Source organism: Odocoileus virginianus, unplaced genomic scaffold (genome assembly GCF_023699985.2).
Source record: "Odocoileus virginianus isolate 20LAN1187 ecotype Illinois unplaced genomic scaffold, Ovbor_1.2 Unplaced_Contig_177, whole genome shotgun sequence".
Classification (NCBI taxonomy): domain Eukaryota; kingdom Metazoa; phylum Chordata; class Mammalia; order Artiodactyla; family Cervidae; genus Odocoileus; species Odocoileus virginianus.
Window position 1 is genome coordinate 4,213 of NW_027224494.1, and position 10,240 is coordinate 14,452.

The window sequence follows — 10,240 nt, forward strand, 5'->3', positions numbered from 1 at the left end:
TCACCCTAGATATACATGTTTCGATGCTGTTCTCTTGAAACATCCCACCCTCGCCTTCTCCCACAGAGTCCACAAGTCTGTTCTATACCTCTGAGTCTCTTTTTCTTTTTTTGCATATGGGGTTATCGTTACCATCTTTCTAAATTCCATGTATGTGTGTTAGTATACTGTAACGGTCTTTATCTTTCTGGCTTACTTCGCTCTGTATAATGGGCTCCAGTTTCACCCATCTCATTAGAACTGATTCAAATAAATTCTTTTTAATGGCTGAGTAATATTCCATGGTGTATATGTACCACAGCTTCCTTATCCATTCGTCTGCTGATGGGCATCTAGGTTGCTTCCATGTCCTAGCTATTATAAACAGTGCTGCGATGAACACTGGGGTGCACGTGTTTCTTTCGGATTTGGTTTCCTCAGTGTGTATGCCTAGAAGTGGTATTGCTGGGTCATATGGCAGATCTATTTCCAGCTTTTTAAGGAATCTCCAGACTGTTTTCCATAGTGCCTGTACTAATTTGCATTCCCACCAACAATGTAAGAGGGTTCCCTTTTCTCCACACCCTCTCCAGCATTTATTGCTTGTAGACTTTTGGATAGCAGCCATTCTGACTGGCGTGTAATGGTACCTCACTGTGGTTTTGATTTGCATTTCTCTGATAATGAGTGATGTTGAGCATCTTTTCATGTGTTTTTTTGCCATCCGTATGTCTTCCTTGGAGAAATGTCTTTGTATACATACACTTCCTGGGTCACCTGCATGAGGAGAAAGCCATTCAATCCATGTTCTATGCTCTGGGGTGTGCTCCCTTGTCCTTCCTACACTGATACCAGATCTGGGAACACACATAGCAAAAGATAGGCAGCGCCACTGGACCGTGTGCTAGTTCCACGTGACCAGCTCTTTCCACCCTTGCAGGAGACCTGATTCACCTCAGTCATTCAGAAAAACACTCCTTTTCAAAGTGTCAACACTTTCAAAATGAGTATGAATGTACTGTTACCCAGAGCAATTTGACTCTTGATTGTGAGCAGAGACTAAGCAATATTCATTGCTGGCAGAATTTGTCCTATTAAAAACCACACGTTAAATCAACATTTTGAGTGGAAAGCTTTAAATTATATATAAATTGTTCAAATAGGAAAATCATTCCTTGTGTTTTATAACAATAAAAGTCAAATAGCCTTTAAAATATTTTGATCTCAATCAGTTATACTAGAGTGTCTTCATATAGTATTGCTGAACTTTGGGTTTCCTGAAAGATGGAGAATAATTTCATCTACATATATAATTATGTTTTTGAGTCCATCATTTTAACACATGAAGAAGTCCAGCATGTGTTACAGACTAACACTCTTGGAGGTAAGGGCAAATGTCCACAAACACTTTATCTACCTTTGAACTACAGCCCACATTTTTGAGGTATTTAATTGCTGCACCTCCAAAACTGATTCTTACCTGATTAAATTCATTCAGACCTGAATCAGAATTTTGACGATAGACACTTTATCTCCAGAGATGCCACCAGAATAATCACCATGTAGAAATGGACTTACAGAACTCTGTTCTCTGGAGGTGGGGGAGTGATAAGCAAGCTAAAAATAATAATAATAATAACAATTTGAATTCAAGCCACCAAAAGGAAAAAGTTCAGTCTGGGCAGAAAAGAAATATGTAAAACCTTTCTTATTTAAATGATGGCCTTCAAAATAGGCAAATCTGTTAACTTTAAGCTTTGTCTTTGTACATGACATCTGACCTGATTTTCAGAAAGGATGCATGCTAATCGCAGAAGTCCTGTAAAACTTGATTTTAGTGCACATAATTTGTCACACAGTTTCAGACATGCAATTGAACAGAATCTGTGTTTGTGTAAGGGTGGAGAAGCATAAAACATTTGTGGGACTACTCTATATATCTCAAAGTGCTACTCATGGAACATTCACCAAAATAAACAGTGCACTTGGCCACAAAATAAGTTGCAATACATGTCAAAGGACTTAAATCATATAGAATATATAGATAAACTAAACATGCAATTCAACGAGAAAATGATTTTAAAAAACATTTCCTATTTGCAAATTAAGCTAATGCATTTATGAACACTTTGAAAAATTAACCTTCAATATATATATGATCACTCATGCATATAATATGTATATTAAATATATCTATAAAGTGTATAGATAATAAATTATAATATATGCAAATTAATTTGATACACAACATTGCTAATTATTCAGTTCAGTCACTCAGTCGTGTCCGACTCTTTGCGACCCCATGAATCGCAGCATGCCAGGCCTCCCTGTCCATCACCAACTCCCGGAGTTTACTCAAACTCATGCCCATCGAGTCGGTGATGCCATCCAGCCATCTCATCCTCTGTTGTCCCCTTCTCCTCCTGCCCCCAATCCCTCCCAGCATCAGGGTCTTTTCCAATAAGTCAACTCCTCTCATGAGGTGGGCAAAGTATTGGAGTTTCAGCTTCAGCATCAGTCCTTCCAATGAACACCCAGAACTGATCTCCTTTAGGATGGACTGGTTAGATCTTCTTGCAGTACAAGAGACTCTCAAGAGTCTTCTCCAACACCACAGTTCAAAAGCATCAATTTTTCGGTGCTCAGCTTTCTTCACAGTCCAACTCTCATATCCATACATGACCACTGGAAAAACCATAGTCTTGACCAGACGGAACTTTGTTGGCAAAGTAATGTCTCTGCTTTTTAATATGCTGTCTAGGTTGGTCATAACTTTCCTTCCAAGGAGTAAGCGTCTTTTAATTTCATGGCTACAGTCACCATCTGCAGTGATTTTGGAGCCCAGAAAAATAAAGTCTGACACTGTTTCCACTGTTTCCTCATCTATTTCCCATGAAGTGATGGGACCAGATGCCATGATCTTAGTTTTCTGAATGTTGAGCTTTAAGCCAACTTTTTCACTCTCCTCTTTCACTTTCATCAAGAGGCTCTTTAGTTCCTCTTCATTTTCTGCCATAAGGGTGGTGTCATCTGCATATCTGAGGTTATTGGTATTTCTCCTGGCAATCTTGATTCCAGCTTGTGCTTCTTCCAGCCCAGCATTTCTCATGAGGTACTCTGCATATAAGTTAAATAAGCAGGGTAACAATATACAGCCTTGACATACTCCTTTTCCAATTTGGGACCAGTCTGTTATTTCATGTCCAGGTCTAACTGTTGTTTCCTGACTTGCATATAGGTTTCTCAAGAGGCAGGTCAGGTGGTCTGGTATTCCCATCTCTTTCAGAATTTTCCACAGTTTATTGTGATCCACACAGTCAAAGACATTGGCATAGTCAATAGAAGAAATAGATGTTTTTCTGAAATTCTCTTGCTTTTTTGATGATCCAGCAGATGTTGACAATTTGATCTCTGGTTCCTCTGCCTTTTCTAAAACCAGCTTGAACATCTGGAAGTTCACAGTTCATGTATTGCTGAAGCCTGGCTTGGAGAATTTTGAGTGTTACTTTACTAGTGTGTGAGATGAGTGCAGTTGTCTGGTAGTTTGAGCATTCTTTGGGATTGCCTTTCTTTGGAATTGGAATGAAAACTGACGTTTCCCAGTCCTGTGGCCACTGCTGAGTTTTCCAAATTTTCTGGCATATTGAGTGCAACACTTTCACAGCATCATCTTTCAGGATGTGAAATAGTTCAACTGGAATTCCATCACCTTCACTAGCTTTGTTCATAGTGATGCTTTCTAAGGCCCACTTGACTTCACATTCCAGAATGCCTGGCTCTAGGTGAGTGAACACACCATCATGATTATCTGGGTTGTGAAGATCTTCTTTGTACAGTTCTTCCGTGTATTCTTGCCACCTCTTCTTAATATCTTCTGCTTCTGTTAGGTCCATACCATTTCTGTCCTTTATTGAACCCATCTTTGCATGAATGTTCCCTTGGCATCTCTAATTTTCTTGAAGAGATATCTAGTCTCTCCCATTCTGTTGTTTTCCTGTAATTTCCACTAATTATTAGAGAAATACAAATCAAAGCTACATGAGGTATCACTTCACACCAGTCAGAATGGCTATTGTCAAAAAATCCATAAATAATAAATGCTGGAGAGAGTGTGGAGAAAAGGGAACCCTCTTGAATTGTTGTTGGGAATGTAAGTTGATACAGCCACATGAAGAACAGTATGGAGTTTCCTTAAAGTACTAAAAATAAATCTACCCAGCAATCCCACCATTGGACATAAACCCTGAGAAGACCATAATTCAAAAAGACATATATACCCCAATGTTCATTGCAACAATATTTACAATACCCATGAGAAAAATGCAAGCTCAATACCTGTTGACAGATGAACGATAAAGAAAATGTGGTACATATATACAATGGAATATTTCTTGGCCATAAAAAGGAACAAAATTGTGCCATTTGCAGAGATGTGGATGGACCTAGGGACCTAGAGTCTGTCATACAGAATGAAGTAAGTCAGAAAGAAAAAATGAAATACTGTATATTAACTCATAAATATGGAATCTAGGAAAATGGTACAGATGGACCTATCTGCAGGGCAGGAATACAGACGAAGACATAGAGAATGGACATTGGACGCAAGGGCAGAAGGTGGATGAGCGATGAGTTAGGATTGGCAATCATCCATCACCATGTGTAAACTGCATAGCTAATGGGAACCTGCTGTGAGCACAGGGAGTGGTGAGAGGGAAATCCAAGAGGGAGTTTGAATATAGCAGATTCATTTCTTTGTACCACAGAGGCTAACACAACATTGCGGGAGGAGAAGGTGATGGCAGAGGATGAGATGGTTGGATGGAATCACCGATTCTATGAACATGAGTTTGGGTAGACTCCGGGAGTTGGTGATGCACAGGGAAGCTGGGTGTGCTGCAGTAAATGGGGTTGCAGAGTGACACATGACTGAGCGACTGAGCTGAACTGAAAACCTTAAATATATACAAATACCCTGCATACTAATAATATGGTGGTTACTCAGCAGTATGCATTTTTCAATACTTGCAGAACTCTGACTAAAAAGATGAATAACAAACTATGAAGTTACATTTTGTATAAAAATGGAAAACAAAAAGCATTACTACATTGAACATCAAACAATTGGAAGATGCAACAGAAGACAAGATCCTAGATACAACAGAAGCAAAAAAAAAAAAAATCTCAAAAAGGTGAAATCTTCAAAGAAACATACTAGATCTATGTGTACATAATAGAAGACTTGTTAAATGGAAATACCTCCTCAGTGTGTGGACAAGAATTCTTAATTCTCTGAAGATAACAAATACTTTCTCAATCAGATCTTATTTAAAATATTAATTACTCACTTTCACTAGACTACCTTATTGAAATTTAATTTTAATATATAAATATGCAAGAATAAATGTAATTCTGATAAGGAAAATAATGAAGGAGTTCCAGGCTTATGAGATATTAAACTGTATTTTAAATCAAGTGTCATCATATCATATGTTAAGTGATAAATGAATAAAGAAATCACTGGAATTTAATTGTGACCTGATTTTAATTCAAACATATATCATATTTCAGCATACAAAGTTCAGATATCAAGTCATGAGGGAAAAGAGTTTTGCATCTATAAAAATGGCCTTCTTCAAAAATGATTAAAATTTATCCCCTGCTTAACTCTTTACACAAAATTGTAAACGGTTCAAAAATTTTAATGTAAAACAATGAAATCACCCGATCTTAAAAGTTGAAGAAATGTGGGAGAATATTTTGATAACATTGAAATATGTAAATTCATAGCAAGATACTAAAGACACAAAATATTGATGGATTTAATTATCGAAATGCAAGATTAATTCTACATGATCCAATGTATTCTGAACAGTATAGAAATAAAAGAAGAATAATAAACTGGAAAATTTCATTTAATTTCACAAACATGGTAAAATGGATAATGTCTTTAGTAATTAACTAAATCATAAAATTAGTATGGAAAAAAGCAATCAATATCACACATAATTCATCAATAGACATTTTATGAAACATAATATAAATCATTTATAATACGTGAATAGATGTCTAAATTAAATTGTATTTATTTGCAATTAAAGTGTGCAAATGAGATACAGTATCATTAGACTGTCAAACACTAAAAAAGTGTTTATCAATCACCGGTTGCAGATGATGTGTCAAAACAGATATTTTACAGAATGAGGGGGAACAATGGGCTTAGCTGAATGTTGTGGCTGGCATTTTGGTCATAAATATAAGCATCAGCATTTTAAACACATATACCAATTGACTCAACAATTCCACTTCTAGGAACTCATGTTTAGAAAAAATTTTTTTCCATTTATTTCTATTAGTTGGAGGCTAATTACTTTACAATATTGTAGTGGTATTTGCCATACATTGACATGAATCAGCCATGGAGTTACATGTATTCCCCATCCTGATACCCCCTCCCACCTCCCTCTCCACCGGATCCCTCTGGGTCTTCCCAGTGCACCAGCCCCGAGCACTCGTCTCATGCATCCAACCTGGGCAGATCACCAGCCCAGGTTTAGAAAATTTTATAAAGACTTTTTGCAGAATCACTTCTAATAGAAAAAGAGAGAAACAGGAAAACACCTGATGCATTAATTCTAACGTATCTTTATCTAAAGTTAAGAAGTATGAAGAGGTGTATATAGACTGGTATATAAAGATCTTCAGAACACTGAGTAATAAAACGCAGCATTTATATACAGAGACATAATCACAAACACTCCTATGAAAATATACTTGCTTTTGCAAAGAATATTACTTGAAAAGTCTTAGGAACAGAATAACTACATCTGGAACACCTGGGAAAATACGGTTTGTGATAAGGAGGAAATTTATTCTACATATTCCATTGTGCATGGACTCTATTCTTAGTTTTTACTAGTATCCATTATATTTTCACTTTCTTATTTTAAAACACAAAATATCACACTAAAATGTCATACATATGTGATAGAAATGAAATTAAATAAAGACACAATCTGTATAATGTTAAATATTCTAACTAATAAAATTTAAAAAAATAATAAAGATAAGTGGCAAGACTCAAAACTAAGAATGAGAAAATAATAAAAGTAAATGAAGAAATTAAGTGAAAATTAGGGGAAATCCATAAAAATGTCATCAATTAATTCATTGCATATTGTTTGTCAACATCATCATCTCAGTCACTAAGTCGTATCTGACTCTTGGCAACCCCATAAACTGTAGCCCATCAGGCTCCTCTCTCTATAGAATGTTCCAAGCAAGAATACTGGAGCAGGTTGCCATTTCCTTCTCCTGGGGATCTTCCTGACTCAGGGAGCAAATCTATGTCTCTTGCATCTCCTGCATCGGCAGGTAGATTCTTTACCACTGCAACACCTGGGAAGACCACATCTTATTGACTCCCTGTTGCAAAGGTATCCTACCCTTCTAGTTCAGTGTTAAAGCAGACATCATAGAGTTTACATTCTAACAGAGAAACTGCTACTAATAGCAAAAACATGTAGTTTATTCTTTAATTTTAAGCATTATAAATCCTTTATAGAAAAGGAAGGCTTGCATCAGATTTCTGTAGATATTTACATTCCAAGAAGATTGGGCCTAATAATGAGTTACTTCCTTCTTGTTGAATAATGCATATATTTACCACTTGATATGATATTTGTTTCCGAAGAGCTTCTTCATAGCATTGCTCAACTCAGAATTTCTTAGACTGTAGATTAATGGGTTCAGCATGGGAGTTATGACTGTATAAAACACACTCAACGATTTGTCAATGGGGAAGGTCTGTAGCAGGTCTTACATACATGAAAATACAGGGAACAAAGAAGCAGACAACCACAGTGATGTGGGAACCACAGGTCTGGAAGGCTTTCTGCCTCCCTTCCTGACTCAGGTTCTTCAGAGAGTGCAGGATGACTCCATAGGAGATGAGTAAGAGTAAGAAAACAATAGTGCACATCAGTCCTCCATTGGCCACAACTAAGATGCCAATGACATAGGTGTCAGTACAGACTAGTTTCAATAAGGGGTACATGTCACACATAAAGTGATCAATGACATTGGGGCCACAGAAAGGGAGCCCATAAACAGTGATAAGTTGAATCACTGAGTGCACAAAGCCACCAACAAATGACAACACCAGAAGCATGAAGCACACCCTCTGCCTCATGATCACCAAATAGTGCAAGGGCTTACAGATGGCCACATAGCGGTCACAGGCCATCACCAGCAGCAGGACGATCTCTGATCCTCCAAAAAAGTGCTCTGTAAACAGCTGGGTCAGACAAGTTTGGAAGGATATGGTATTTTCCCCAAAGTACAAGTCTGAAATCAATCTAGGGGAGATAGAAGAGGCATAAATTAGGTCTATAAATGATAAGCAAGCAAGAAAAAAGTACATCGGTGAGTTCAGGGTCTTACTGACAGTTATAGTCACAACAATGAGCAGGTTGCCCACCAGAGTCAAAATGTAGAAGAGCAAGAACATAACAAAAAGGACTTTCTGCTCCTTTGGATTCTGTGTGAGGCCCAGGAGGACAAAGTAAGTTACATTGTTCTGTGGTTCCATCTAGTGTAGACAGGAGCTGAGTTCACGTACTAGAAGTAGTTTACCTACAAAACAAGGTGGATGGTGCAGTTAACACATTATAAGTTTCATCTTTTTCATAATTTATTTAAAACAGTTTACATGAATTATCTGTGTCCAATGTGTCATAGACATTGTGAATACCAAGCTGAATAAGGCATAGTTCCCTAACCTCGATGATATAATACAAAATTCCTGACCCTTTAGTAAGTGCCTTTATAAGAATATTCACATGTTTAGAGTTAATATATATAAATCAAGTTAAAGTATAATAGCAATCAAACTGAATGTAATAACAGTCAAGTCAGAGAAGACTTCTCAGAGGATGTTATATTTAATGTGGAGCTTTAAAGGAAATATGAAAGAACAAGAGAATATGAGAAAGGAATTCCTTAAAAACAGTACACCATTTATAGTCATAAAGATGTAATACTTGAGATCCATTAAAGCTAATTTCTATATTCATTGTGAGTACATAAAACTTTAAATAGAACGTCACTGTCCTGAATTGTCTCAAACCTAATTGAGACTTCTTTCCTAGGGTCTTCAGTTGGATATACCTCATTTTCTGCCCAATAAATGTCAAAGCACTTTAAGTTTGTCTCCAGTCTGTATCTTTCCTTTTATTTTCAACTTTGTTTTAAAATTTTACATAAATCTGTACAATGACTTAAAAAAAAAAACATTATTACAAATGAAGCTTTGGAATACAGCACCTGTTACACTTTGATAGTTTTGCTGGACAATGGAAACAGTTATTAGATATTGTAAAACAACACAAAACAAAATATATGCAACATCTCCAACTTTGGACATATGATTGGATATCAATTTAGTATATATACAAATAAATTTTAAATATTCCATAATGAAAAGGGAGTTCCCCATGTCATTAAATGATACCACCTTTCATGTAATTGCTCAGACCCCCTACCCCCCATCCCCCAAAACAAAACCTCACAATGTTCTTCACTCCCTATCGTTCTCTTACTTAGGGATACCTTTAGCAAACCTGTTGTCTCTGTATCCAAAATACATCACAAATTTGATCATTCTCTACCCTCCACTTTATTCCTGGCCCAATGCAATAGCCTCCTGCCATGCTTTTCCACTTTTATTCTGGCCTCCAAAAGAAATTATCTTAAAGCAAACTACATGATTCTCTTTAAATCTTGTTCTAATTATATTGCTACATTCCTCAAAACTCCTGCAGTGTACCGAACTGAACTCCCTATTTTATATAGCAGTTTCCCACTTATAGGGGGCAGAGTGGGAGGGAGTTCTAAGAAGGATGATAGATATGTGTACATTTACATGATTAACTGTGTTGTACAGCAGAAACTAACATTATATTGTAAAGCTCTTATACTCTAATAAAAGATAAACTCCTATGTTGGATTTCAATCATGTACTTACAATTTAATACATCACATTTAAATTTACAACAACAAGAACTATAATCTCTATTTCAGTTGAAGAAACTTAAGGCACAGAATGTCCAGTTAATGTTCCCAATATCACACATTTTTATGTAATAGAAGTAGAATTGAATTTAAATTTGATTACTTTCAAAGTAATTTCCTACGTAATAAAGAAAATCACACAATTATGAAGTCTGCTTCCCACTAGTTACTGTTAGTCTTACCTGTGGAGACT

The 10,240-nt window shown here is 36.5% G+C and overlaps 1 protein-coding gene across 1 annotated transcript; it reads right to left on the reverse strand.

Annotated features, from left to right (window-relative positions):
* Positions 1-7,768: 7,768 nt before the first annotated feature.
* LOC110126498 (olfactory receptor 4A47-like) lies at positions 7,769-8,566 on the reverse strand. The gene has a single exon (XM_020876177.2). The coding sequence runs from the start codon at positions 8,564-8,566 to the stop codon at positions 7,769-7,771; it is 798 nt and encodes a 265-aa protein (XP_020731836.2).
* Positions 8,567-10,240: the final 1,674 nt, after the last annotated feature.

What these genes read in the sequence shown, in the direction of transcription:
- LOC110126498 (XM_020876177.2), bottom strand. Translation starts at nt 8,566, where the DNA reads ATGGAACCACAGAACAATGTAACTTACTTTGTCCTCCTGGGCCTCACA.